The 13089-nt window shown below is 37.0% G+C and overlaps 2 protein-coding genes and 1 non-coding gene across 3 annotated transcripts in view; all 3 read right to left on the bottom strand.

Moving 5' to 3' along the window:
• Positions 1-1777, bottom strand: part of Tcp11l1 (t-complex 11 like 1) — a 40985-nt gene extending 39208 nt beyond the window's left edge. The window contains exon 1 of the mRNA XM_015477744.2: positions 1469-1777. Within this exon, the coding sequence (XP_015333230.1) occupies positions 1469-1631 (163 nt within the window). The 5' untranslated portion in view covers positions 1632-1777. The remainder of the gene's footprint in view (positions 1-1468) is intronic.
• Positions 1778-9261: 7484 nt separating this feature from the next.
• Positions 9262-13089, bottom strand: part of Depdc7 (DEP domain containing 7) — a 21297-nt gene continuing 17469 nt past the window's right edge. The window contains exons 3-7 of the mRNA XM_048788210.1: positions 11335-11644; positions 10351-10493; positions 10043-10168; positions 9862-9940; positions 9262-9573 (exon numbers count right to left, since the gene is read on the bottom strand). Of these exons, the coding sequence (XP_048644167.1) occupies positions 9380-9573; positions 9862-9940; positions 10043-10168; positions 10351-10493; positions 11335-11644 (852 nt within the window). The 3' untranslated portion in view covers positions 9262-9379. The remainder of the gene's footprint in view (positions 9574-9861; positions 9941-10042; positions 10169-10350; positions 10494-11334; positions 11645-13089) is intronic.
• LOC125612205 lies at positions 12870-12976 on the bottom strand. The gene has a single exon (XR_007342542.1). It is a non-coding gene; the product is annotated as a U6 spliceosomal RNA (small nuclear RNA).

Raw genomic sequence — 13089 nt, 5'->3', positions numbered from 1 at the left:
AACTAAAAAAAAAAAAAACAAATAAAATATTATATATATATATATATATATAAAAAATAAAAGAAGGTTGAGACAGAAAGATTACAAATTTAAAGACTGCCTTGGCAACTAAGTAAAACACTGTCTCTCCGGCTGGGGTTGTGGCTCAATGGTAGAGTGCTTGTCTAGCCTGTGTGAGGCACTGGGTTCAACCCTCGGCACCACATAACACATAAAAATAAATAAATGTTATTTAAAAAAAAATACATGTCTCTCAAAAAATTAAAAGGGTTGGGGATGTAGCTCAGTGGTTAAAGCACCCCTGGGTTCAATAAATAAATAAATAAAGTCTGGGGATATAGTTTGGTAGCAGAACGTTCCTGGGTTCAATACCTAATATTAAAAATAAATTAAGTACAAGGCAGATTAAAGGCTAAAAAAAATAAATAAATAAATAAATTAAGTAATTAAAATAATTTTAAAACATGGTCCATAATGTTTGCTATAAGAATATAATATTGACTAATAAATTCCTGGGAAGGGCTTTGATCATTTTAGAAGAAACTCATCTTTTTTTTTTTTTAAAGATAGAGTGAGAGAGGGAGGGAGGAAGGGAGAGAAAGAGAGAGAATTTTTAATATTTATTTTTTAGTTTTCGGCGGACACAACATCTTTGTTTGTATGTGGTGCTGAGGATCGAACCCGGGCCGCACGCATGCCAGGCGAGCGCGCTACCGCTTGAGCCACATCCCCAGCCCGAAGAAACTCATCTTGAAACCTCAAAATGTTTGCACTTCTTCCAAATATGCAGAATTACTGATCATTTATAATTTAAAGAGATAACATCAACACTGACATTCTTAGATTATGACCACTCCCTCTTAAAACTTTCATTTTTGGACTCACTTCTAAAGCTTATATATTCTTAATAAAAGACATGAGTTGGGGCAGCTGTTGGCAATTTACACAGCCATTGCCACCCTTCATGTATGAAGCTTGCTCCCTGCCAGGGACCTGAAATGACTTCACACTGACTCAGCAGACTGAGTCCCCTTAACCTCATGGGAACTAAACCCCCAGGCAGTGAATTTAGGGTGTGGTGAACTCACATTTTTTAAAAAACCTGTACAAGTACAGTCCTGATTGGAATCAGCCTCAGACTTTTCAAACACTTTTTTAATGAAAGTTGTAATTTACACTCCACCCTTCTGTTTCTCAGAGACTTCAGAGAAATCAAAATGCCCTGGGGCTAGACAAAGACAGAAACATTTGGGAAATTATTCTAAAATTTTTAATTTCTCATGCAACTGAAAACCCATAAGCAACTAGACTGCCAGCTGGGAAAATACGGCTACTCTTAAGTGGGAGTTAATGTTATCATATTACTAGAACTTTTGCTCAGGACCACATACACAAGAAAGCCTAATAAAAATACCATTTGAAAACAATGATAGTATTGCTTCTTCTAGTCAAAGTCAAATTTGCTTACAGTGAGGTCTTTGTACTCTTTGGGGATTAGAAGCATCCGACTTTATTTTTTTCTGTAAAGCTTCATCAGAACATTCCACAGCACCTCCCAGGCTTTTCTCAGATTCATTTGATTTTGATTTTCCTGCTTCATTTATATGAGACTTGTCAAGGTTTTCAGACATTCTCAATTAAGTTTATTCACTTTCCTAGGAAAGAAAAAAAAAGAGTCAAAATTATTCTAGCTCTGTTACTACCAGTGTGACTCTGGGCACACTTAATTTTTTTGGTTTGTTTTCTGGTCTGTAAAATAAACAGACCTGCTAAGATCTTATCCAACTACAATATTCTACTTCAATAATTAAACAGATTCAATTACTCTGTGAGGTCGATAAAATTTATCAAATTTATGGACCTCACAGAGTAATAGGTTGAAATGTTCTTGTCCCACTTCTAACATCACAAAAATGCAGTACCTTAAACTAATAGAAGACAACATTAGAAATCGCCTGCTTCTGTTTTAATCAAAGGGAATAATTCAGTCTTAAATTCTTTACTTCATCCTGTAAGCTGAAAGAAAAACTACTTGGAAACAATGCTTATAATCAGGTTTGAGAGTGAATATGCTGGAATCAGGAGTTGGTTCCCTAATCCCATCATGTGGATAAAAATACCTGGGGACTTCAAAGGTACAATTGACTCTTATGAAGTGTTTAAGGGAAAGGTATGGAGCAAATATTTTTATTCATGCATTGCCAGTCAGCAGAAAAAGATCATGAGTAAAGAAGGAAGTTGCAAACAATCATGAAAGTATGTGGTTGGGTGGGTTTTCATTTTATTAGTTGCTGATTAGAATAAGAATATCACTTGACACGTTGGTTTGAGCCAGTTAATAAAGGCCTCCTCTAATTGCATCTAAGTCCCCAGCCCCTTTCCTCTATTCCTAGGGTGTTTCTAATTAAGGGAGAAGACAAAATGTTTTCTGCATTTACAATTCTGAAAATAATTAACATTTGTACATTAGCACTTGAAGATCATAAAACATTGTCAGAAACACTAATTAGACTGTATTATACACCTGGAAGGTAATCAACATCAAAAGAAATGTGAACTGCTTTAGGGAGGTTTGGCAGACTCTCTTCTGCACATTAGAGAGAACAATCGCTTGATATAATTATCTGAAACTTCACAGACCTCCATTAAACAGAATGACGTTACTGGAATTGAAAATTTCAGGACCATAATATTAATATGCATGTTTTAAAAAATGTATTTTCCCGTTTGCAATCCAACTTTACTTTCCAATATCCATTTCCTCACTGTGCTAAATCCTATTAGGGTATGGAAATACTCCAAGATCCAAAGGATGATATTACCACCATATTGTATGAGACAGGACAAAACATTTCTAATTTTATCCTCTTCACATGATGAGAAGGAGCCCAGAAAAGATGAAGTAATTCATCCTGTGCAGTGAAAAGCGAAAATAAGATTCCTAGGCCTTTGATGCTCGGTAAACTAACCCCACCCACCTTTTAAGATGCATCAGGTCCTAGCTCTTGTCAGGACAGTGTTTGCACAGTTCCCAGAAATTCCCACAGGGCTGGTTGCTAGACATCAGACAGTCATTGCTACCTTAAATTCGATTCAAAATATGCTTATTTAAATAGGAATAAAGGGATTAAAACTCACAGATTAAAGAAGGAGACAGAACTGCTTACAGAGGATGATCATGAAACTCAAGCCTTAGTGGCATCATGAAAATTGCTGTTATGAAAACAAAGGGAGAAACTAGTTCCTTCTCAGAAGAGAGGACATTTGAACTAATGTTTGAAAGTAGAATTTCACGGGGCTGGGGCTGTAGCTCAGAAGGAGGCACTGGGTTCGATCCTCAGCACCACATAAAAATAAATAAAATGAAGGCATTCTGTCCATCTATAACTACAAAAAAAAATTTTTAAAGTAGAATTTCTTTCGGTTATAAAATGTCTGGAGACAGAAGAGGTAAAAGAGGGGCATTTGACTCGGAGAGCAGAAGCCAACGCACATGAAAACAAGAAAAGTAGCAGGGGCCAGCGGCTCGGGAGGCTGAGGCAGGAGGATCGCGAGTTCAAAGCCAGCCTCAGCAAAAAGTGAGGCACTAAGCAACTCAGTGAGACCCTGTCTCTAAATACAATACAAAATAGGCCTGGGGATATGGCTCAGTAGTTGACTTCCCCTGAAGGTGTTAGTTTGGTTGCCAAATAATCATGCTAATTATGTGCAAAATAAAGATTGAAAGTCAGATAGTACAGCTGTTCTGCCAACAATGTTGGTCTCACCAGTTTCAGCTTGTTATGAAAACTTGCTCACATTTAAGTCATGAACTCTTTTTCTCTTTCACCTAATTGTAAAGAAAGCTGCTACCCCACCTTCTTCCTATACAAAAAAACCTGACTTTCCCTGCTTTATTAAAATTGGTATCATAGATTATACATTGTGGATATTAATATTAGTCCTCAGCCTTCCTTTTGGAGACTAGCCAGCATCAGTTACACCAGAAAATGAAAGATCATTACTTTACTAGCAGAATACTATGCATTGTTTGTTTTCCTCTCATTAAAAGTCTGAGTTAAAATATAAAATCCCAGCTCATAATAAGCTAAAAGGTTAAAATAAGGATGAACAATTTCAATTTGTATTGCAATTTTTTTCAAATTGTGCTGTATTGCTTCTTTATCAAATACATTGTGACAGTTGCTCCAGAATAACCATGAACTTGTTTAAAAAGTTGTTAAAAACTTAGCTCTAGTGACCAATTAATAAGAAATATGGGACACAAAGGAACATGATAAAGGACAGGCTAGGCAAAATCCAGACTGTGAGAAACTCAAGGACAAATGACCAGGTTTATTTGACAGCAGAGATAGACAAGGAAAAGAAGGATGGAGGGAGAACCAACAAAGAGCAACTTAAGAAGCACATTATGGATGTTGTTTCACTCTTTGAACAAACTGTCAAAATCATTTGTGATCATCAGAAAATTTGAGCATTAAATGCATTTTTGATAATAAAAATTATACAGTTGTATGAGTGAAGATGACATTGTGGTTATTTTTAAATGTTCTTATCTTTTGGTCATAGTCACTGAAATTTTTTTTTTACAGGAAGTGAGATGATATCTGAAATTTGTTGGGGGGAATGCGTGAGGAAATAGATTAAACAAAATTGGACAGAAGTAGACAATTGTAGATATTGGTTGATGGGTACATGGGCAAGTTCATTATTCCACTCTCCCCACATTTCTGTTTGAAATCTCCCACAAGAAGTTTAAAAAGATGAAGTTTTCAGGCTGAGATTGTGGCTCAGTGGTAGAGNGGAGGCGGGAGCGATGCGCGGCGGGCAGGGGCGGTTCAGCCTCTACCTCTTCGAGGCCGCATCCCTCTCCGCGCCGCAAGCGGTCCTTCCTGTCCGGCTCGGGTGGGCAGCGGCCAGAGCAGCCGCACCTCAGCGTGTGGAAGGGGGAGGTTGCTTTTATCCGAGAGACGCTTGCTCGACGCAGGGCGGCGCCATGTTTTTGTACGGAGAGTCGAGTGATTTTAGGTCTCCTGCTGGCCGAAGAGGCTCGGCGCCGGTAGGCGCCATATTTCCGCACGGGAAGGCGGGCCGGTTGCCGGCCAAGGGGTTCCAGTGGGCGGTGCTCATGGCCGGGAGGCTCCCGCTCCACGCAGGGAGGCGCCATGTTTCCATACGGAAAGGCGGAGGCGCGGCCGGGTGCCAGGCGAGGGGGCGCCTGGAGAGGAGATTGAGGAGGTGGCATGAAGTCAGTTAATGGATGGAAAAAAATCCTTAGAGCCAATAGCATTTAAAACCTCCGCCCGGATTTTGAAACTTAAATATTACATCTTTGTAACTAAATTAAGTTTATTCCCCTTCCCTCATTTTGGCTACTTAAAAAACCACGCCCACTACCTAACAGCAGTCTCCGAGGCTCCGACCCGGTTGGATTTTTGAGTCGGTACTTCAGGGGCTGCTGCACGTTGTCCGTAGGAAAAACAAGACTTCTGGAGAGACGGAAGGCAGCGGGAAAACCGCCTCCTGAGGGCTCAGCTCCGGGCAGATCGTTCAGAAGCACGGGGAGCGCTGAGGGCGTTTCAGATCTTGTCCAGAAAAGGTGGTTTCCCTGATGTATCGTGTTGACTCGAGCCCGTTTCAGAGCTTCGTCTCCCTCGGTTCCAAGTAGTGGGCCTGTGACTACCGTGGAGCTGCCTTGCTAAGAGTCGCTGCTCTGAGATAGCTCTGCCTGCAGCAGTAAAATATTAACCTGCAGGAACATAAATAGTTATGGTGCTTAATCTTAAAATATAAAAGGCATGTGACAGTTATTTGGTAACAGGGATTGAACCCAGGGGCACTTTACCACTACATCCCCAGACTTTTTTTTTTTTTTTAAGGCAAAATCTTACTAAATTGTCATGAGTTGGGCTGGGGTTGTGGCTTAGCGGTAGAGCACTTGCCTAGCATGTGCGAGGTCCTGGTTTCCATCCTCAGCATCACATAAAAGTAAATAAAATAAATGCGTTGTGTCCAACTACAACTAAAAAATAATAAGTTGTCAAGAGCCTCCATAAATTATTGAGGCTGGCCTTGAATTTGCCATCTTCATGCCTCAACCTCCGGAATCAGAGATTACCGGCATGCACCAACATGCCACTGTAGCATGTGACTGCTTTTTAAAAAAAAAAAAAAAAGCTTTAAAATTGGACATAAATGATAAATGCCTTAAAATAAATCTTCTGTATTCAAATGTGTTGTAACTAGAACAAAATTAAGTATTGATGGCTAAGTGCAATACAATGGCCTCAAACCACTTACCAATCAGCACATTATTTTCCCCTTAAAAAAATAACAGAACAGTTCTCAGATGAAGGTTCACTTTAGGAGAGGAAAAAAAATCAAATCTTAAAATATTCTGGAAGTGTTAAGAGTCACGAAGAAAACATTGTTGTTCTTCAACCCTGACTATATTTTAGCCTATGGGGGCAAAGAGGCTTCCAAAACTATCACCTGAAAACTCCCAGGGAGTGATGCCAGGCAAGAAGTATTCAAGTTTCCTGGATAACTCTTGTGTGTGGCCAAGCTACAATCACCTCCACCCATCAAGTGTCCCCTACCTCCCTTGAAGGATTAGTATAAGCAAGTTTCACTTGGAGCAACATTGACTATATGGCAACCACTCCGATTTCATTTTGAATGATTTACCTATAATCTTTTGATGTATTCTGAACCATTTCCTTTAAGTACATTGATACATGTTCCAGTTGGCTCTCTGGCTGCAAGGACTGGAAAGAACTACTGAAAGGCAAAAGGAGTTCACTGCGAGGCTATCTAGGAATTGGGAGGAGAAAGGTGGCAGCCGCTGTAGAGGTGAGTTGCTACTCTGTCACCATCCTGGAACACACAAAATTTTTCATCACATCTCTGCTTCTGTCTCCCCCACAATTTAGGTTTACCTGTATGGAACAACTGACCAAGCTGATGTTTGCAGTCTCATTAGCTTGTAGGGAGGCTGCCCTTGGATGAGACGCTCAGCACTGGTCTGCTCTGCTAAGGTGATGGCGAGGCTCACAGTCACCTAGGCATCACGTGGACATGGGTTTCTAGGAAGGCATCATGAATAAATGAGGGCGTACAGCTGACAATAACTGATGGTCCCAGTAACCCAGGAGGGTTGCCCAAGGCATGCAGGGTAGCATTAGACTGTGCCTTAAAACTTTAATAATGCTTGTAAACATCCAGTTTTTTTAGAATTTTATTCTATCCTAATGAAGTTTTGAGGGAAACATTTCAATCATGTTTTCCATGAAATTATTCTGTCAAAATGTTGCTTCTTTTAGAAGCATGAATATCATTAACCAGTTAGTTCTGCCTTCCCCTGAAGGTGTTAGTTTGGTTGCCAAATAATCATGCTAATTATGTGCAAAATAAAGATTGAAAGTCAGATAGTACAGCTGTTCTGCCAACAATGTTGGTCTCACCAGTTTCAGCTTGTTATGAAAACTTGCTCACATTTAAGTCATGAACTCTTTTTCTCTTTCACCTAATTGTAAAGAAAGCTGCTACCCCACCTTCTTCCTATACAAAAAAACCTGACTTTCCCTGCTTTATTAAAATTGGTATCATAGATTATACATTGTGGATATTAATATTAGTCCTCAGCCTTCCTTTTGGAGACTAGCCAGCATCAGTTACACCAGAAAATGAAAGATCATTACTTTACTAGCAGAATACTATGCATTGTTTGTTTTCCTCTCATTAAAAGTCTGAGTTAAAATATAAAATCCCAGCTCATAATAAGCTAAAAGGTTAAAATAAGGATGAACAATTTCAATTTGTATTGCAATTTTTTTCAAATTGTGCTGTATTGCTTCTTTATCAAATACATTGTGACAGTTGCTCCAGAATAACCATGAACTTGTTTAAAAAGTTGTTAAAAACTTAGCTCTAGTGACCAATTAATAAGAAATATGGGACACAAAGGAACATGATAAAGGACAGGCTAGGCAAAATCCAGACTGTGAGAAACTCAAGGACAAATGACCAGGTTTATTTGACAGCAGAGATAGACAAGGAAAAGAAGGATGGAGGGAGAACCAACAAAGAGCAACTTAAGAAGCACATTATGGATGTTGTTTCACTCTTTGAACAAACTGTCAAAATCATTTGTGATCATCAGAAAATTTGAGCATTAAATGCATTTTTGATAATAAAAATTATACAGTTGTATGAGTGAAGATGACATTGTGGTTATTTTTAAATGTTCTTATCTTTTGGTCATAGTCACTGAAATTTTTTTTTTACAGGAAGTGAGATGATATCTGAAATTTGTTGGGGGGAATGCGTGAGGAAATAGATTAAACAAAATTGGACAGAAGTAGACAATTGTAGATATTGGTTGATGGGTACATGGGCAAGTTCATTATTCCACTCTCCCCACATTTCTGTTTGAAATCTCCCACAAGAAGTTTAAAAAGATGAAGTTTTCAGGCTGAGATTGTGGCTCAGTGGTAGAGCACTTACGTAGCATGTGTGAGGCACTGGGTTAGAGTCTCAGCACCACATATAAATAAATGAATAAAATAAAGGTCCATCAATGTCTAAAAAAAATATTTTAAAAATAGATGACGTTTTCAGAAATATTAGGGTGGTCTGATTTTTTTTTTGCTTGTCTACAATTTATTGGTAATAAGCAAATACATTTTATCATAGACTGTTTCTTCTCTCTCGTAACTTTAAGGAGTATCATTTAAAACACAAATCATACTAGTCTATTAATTTGTAATTACAGACTTTTTCACTTTTAAGTACATTCTTATATAAACACTACTTGTCATATCTTGTTGGGGACCGCAAATCAAGTCAAGATGGCGCCTGGCAGTTTGCCAGGAGGAGTGGTTTGTGAGGCAACGCCACCGAGCCATTAAGATGGTGGGAATTCCTTTTTGGCTGACTGCTGTATCTAGATGATGCTAATTGAGTTAAGCTGTGTGTAATCAGTTAGGTATATATACCTCTGCTGTTCCCCAATAAAGCGGCTCTCGCTACCTTGAGTGCCCGCTCAGTGCCTCCCCCACCCCCCGCAATAAAGCAGTTCCCTTCAATCTTCAAGTTGCTTGTCACCTCCCGGTTATTTTGCCCAGCCTGACTGCGGCATCATCTAAATCCCTATGGTGTTCTATAAAGCACTGGGCACAATAGCTATAAACCAACTACCTAAGAGATGCCAGTACTCAACAGCACTACACCATCTGACCAATAACTTAAGTTTTTGACACATAAGGTTATAAAAAAAAATTTATTAAGTACAGTTTTATATAGAAATCAAATTTACAAATGTGATTGGATCTTTAAGATACATAATTTATTCTTAAAATACATAACATATATTAGAAACTCAGTCTCCAAAATACTCAATAAAGATGTTTGGATGACACTTATAGAATTGACCTAACAATTTCTTCTTTTCTTTGGCAGACAGTTTTGAATCTTCATCAATAGTTTTTAGTAAATTCAACAGCTCATCTTTGGTTGTCTTCTGTGTACTGCTGGAATAGTCACTTTGATCAATTCTCTGGCAATAAATATACCCTTAAGTTTAAAAAAAAAAAAAAGTTCAGTTAATGACTCTATTCCTCAGATTTAACTGGAAAAGTCAATATTTTTATATTTATGCGATTCTTCCCCATTTTGTGAAATGCACTGAAGAGGATAAATACTGTCGACTGACTCTGGGCAAGTTGCTTTTTGACATTGGAGGCTCTCATACTCTGAGTGTTTAGAATTTAGCTGAAATGAACTACTTACAGCAAAATACTTTCAAATAAATACCAAGAATTTGTCTCCAGAAGACTGTAAAAATAATATCTCTTGGATTACCTGCATCTTTATTTGGATCTCTTCCTTTCTGTATGGCCATAAGTTTAACACTAACAATTTTATGTAGAGTTCCAGGAATCTTAAAAAGAAGGAACAACAAGATATTATTAAAATGTAGTTTAAGCTATGCATAAGTAATCCATTACAAATAAGCTAAGTTTCATTACTATCAGAGTTTTACCTTAAAAACATCTTTTTGGTGATCCATTAAAAAGAGTACCAGAAGATCAGTTTTGCCTTTGGACAAATTTTTATTGTCAACAATAGCCTTTGAGAATATCCTTTTCACAACCATTCGATTGTCACTCTATAAAAATAAAACACAGCCTATAATTACATATTTAAAAAATTAATACTAAGGAAGTATTATCTAATAATAGCTATTATCCACTTCAGCATACTTGATGCTGAGGATGGAATAATCAGACAGATGGGTCTCATAAATATTAAGGATATGGAATACAGTTAACATTTAGACAAAAGACTTACTTCTTTCTGTAATTTAAATTCGGAAGGATGTGCTGCAACAGCCATGAAATACAGTAGCCTTCTAAATTCTTCTCTATTTTGGGAATCCAAAAGCTTCAGAAAGAGCTGAGTCGCTTCCAATGCTATTTCAGTCTTCCCATTTACTTTACAAAAATGAAAAGAAAACTGCTTTTAACTGACTAAATATGACTATATTAAAGGACCAAAACTCAAGTTATAGTGTAAGCTAAATAGAGCACTTATTCCAAATTATTTATGAAAGCAAAAACAAGACTGGGAATTATAAGGAATGAACAATACCATAAAGGCAGCCTTTCCTCAAATTGACAACTAATACCTTAAATCCTTGTCATATAATCTAGGGCATTAAATCTAACTCCTGATTTTCTAGAACAGCTTGTTTTTCTTTATTATATGTATGCTACTGATATATCCAACGCTACCATCTGAGAAAAATAGAAGGGATTCTCTGAAATCCCCAATTTTTTTTAAAGTTGTTGATGGACCTTTATTTTATTTTACTTATTTATTTATATGCCATGCTAAGAATCAAACATAGTGCCTCACACATGCTAGGCAAGTGCTCTATCACTGAGCCACAACCCTAGCCTCCCAATTTATTTTCAACAAGACATGGAATAAGATGGCTTACTGATAGAAAGCAGAGCAGTTGCCACTTTGAACATACTGAGGGGTGGGAGTGGTGATGAAGGTGCTGATAATTCTTCCAAAGTGAATGCTGTTTTGTACCTAAGCTTCCAGCAAAAGTAATATTCTCCCGTGGCAACCAGAAATTTCTGTATAACTTTAGAGCTTGTTAAAGCCTCTATCCAAATGAGTTAGTTTTAGAACAAACATATTTTTCACGCATTATTACAGATCCATTCCTAGTTTGAAGTATTTAGGAACTAATTTTGAGGATGATTCAATTTTTCCTATTTCCTCCAGAAGATAAAGCCTAGAATCCAGGATGATCTTACTTACCTAGGAGTTCTGCAATTCCATTATGGACATCAGATAAGTGATTTAATAGTGGTTCTCTACTACTGTAAAATTTGCCAATGGCATCAAACAGAAGTTCTTTAACTGCGTCTGTTCTGTCTGGTTGCTCAGGAAAGTTTCTGCTTATGTCTACCACCATCTGGTCTGGCAGGTATTCCAAGCAGTCAATCGCAGCAGAGAGCCACTCATCTTCCCTTGGGGGAGAAGGGAATACTTTAAACAGCAAAGAATAACAAATACACACAGTACCTAATTTACTAGCCATTTCAAGCACTGCAACCAGGATATATTTCTACACTCTTAAGAATTGTGTTAAATTATCTTTATATGTGGCTAAATTGTATAACACAGATTTTTATTTAAAAGTTAGCTTAGTGTGTCTTCCTCTCCCATCCCCAAAATGAACTATTACATCAAAATTCAAACTCTACTTTTTACATCTCCAGTGTAGACTCAGGAATTCCAAGTTACTTGCTCAGACCCCTGGTAGAACTAGATCTCGGACCTGACTCCTAAAGCAGTATTTTTGCAATACAACCTAGTTCATTACTGAGCTATATATGATCTATCTTCTCTCACTTTGGCTAGGATAAAATAAAGGAAGATAAAGTTTGAAAATAACTATCAATTACATGTCTAATAATACCAGCTGGGTAACTTCAGAAAAAGAAAATTACATTTCATGGACTAAAATGACTAATACTTGATATTCTATTTGTTAATATATACAGTTAAAAAAAATCACATTCTCTATTGCCATAGACTGAAAACAACTAATTCTGCCATGACCCAGGTAAATTATACCAGGTCACTTCATCTCTCTGGGTATCATCAAGCTTATAAAATGTAGCTAGATGATCTTTAAGGTTGCTTTAGCACAAATTCTGATTCTCTACATAAAAATTAAGGTAATTATAAAGTGTTTTCAGGTTACTTTAGGTTGAAGAAAAACAATTTAAACTGCTGTAGAATAAGCTTCTATTATATAGGCAAAGTTTAATAACTAATATGTTGGGATTAACTTTTTCACCTACGGTTTTAAGCTACCTTTTGAAACTCAACTAATTATATTAATAGTTTACTGGAATATACAACTAAGGAAGTTCTAAAAATATAAATTGTATTCCTTTCAAACATTTCCATCTTCTTAACTGCACTGCAAAAATATCTGCTAAGGCAAAATAATTAAAAATAAAATAACCTTAGCAAGGCATAGTGGCCCACCCTGTAATCATAGTGACTCAGAAAGCTAGGACAGAAGATCACCAGCCTGGGAAATGTAGCAAGATCTTGTCTCAAAAATTTAAAAAAGGACTGAGGGAATATCTCAGTGGTAAGTTGCCCCAGGGTTCAGTCCCCAGCTAAAAGCAGAATTTATTTTCAAAGTAATAAAGAATATAGACCTTTTCCTTAAAGGAAAAAAACTTAATTCCTTCAGCACCTGAAGTTAAGCCTTTGAGCCCTAAGATTTATATTCAGAATTGTAGCTAAATGTGAGAATTACTTTCATTTTATATTTTAATATGGAACACTTCACGAATTTGCGTGTCATCCTTGCGCAGGGACCATGCTAATCTTCTCTATATTGTTCCAATTTTAGTGTATGTGCTGCTGAAGCGAGCACTTTCATTTTATATATATAATAATATATATATTATATATATTATGTATAATAATATATATATTTTTATATATACATACATATATATATATAAATTTTTTTTTTTTTTTTTTTTT

This window comes from Marmota marmota, unplaced genomic scaffold (assembly GCF_001458135.2).
Source record: "Marmota marmota marmota unplaced genomic scaffold, marMar, whole genome shotgun sequence".
Lineage (NCBI taxonomy): Eukaryota > Metazoa > Chordata > Mammalia > Rodentia > Sciuridae > Marmota > Marmota marmota.
Note: the sequence above shows the minus strand (reverse complement) of the source record. Positions and strands in the feature narration are given on the sequence as shown.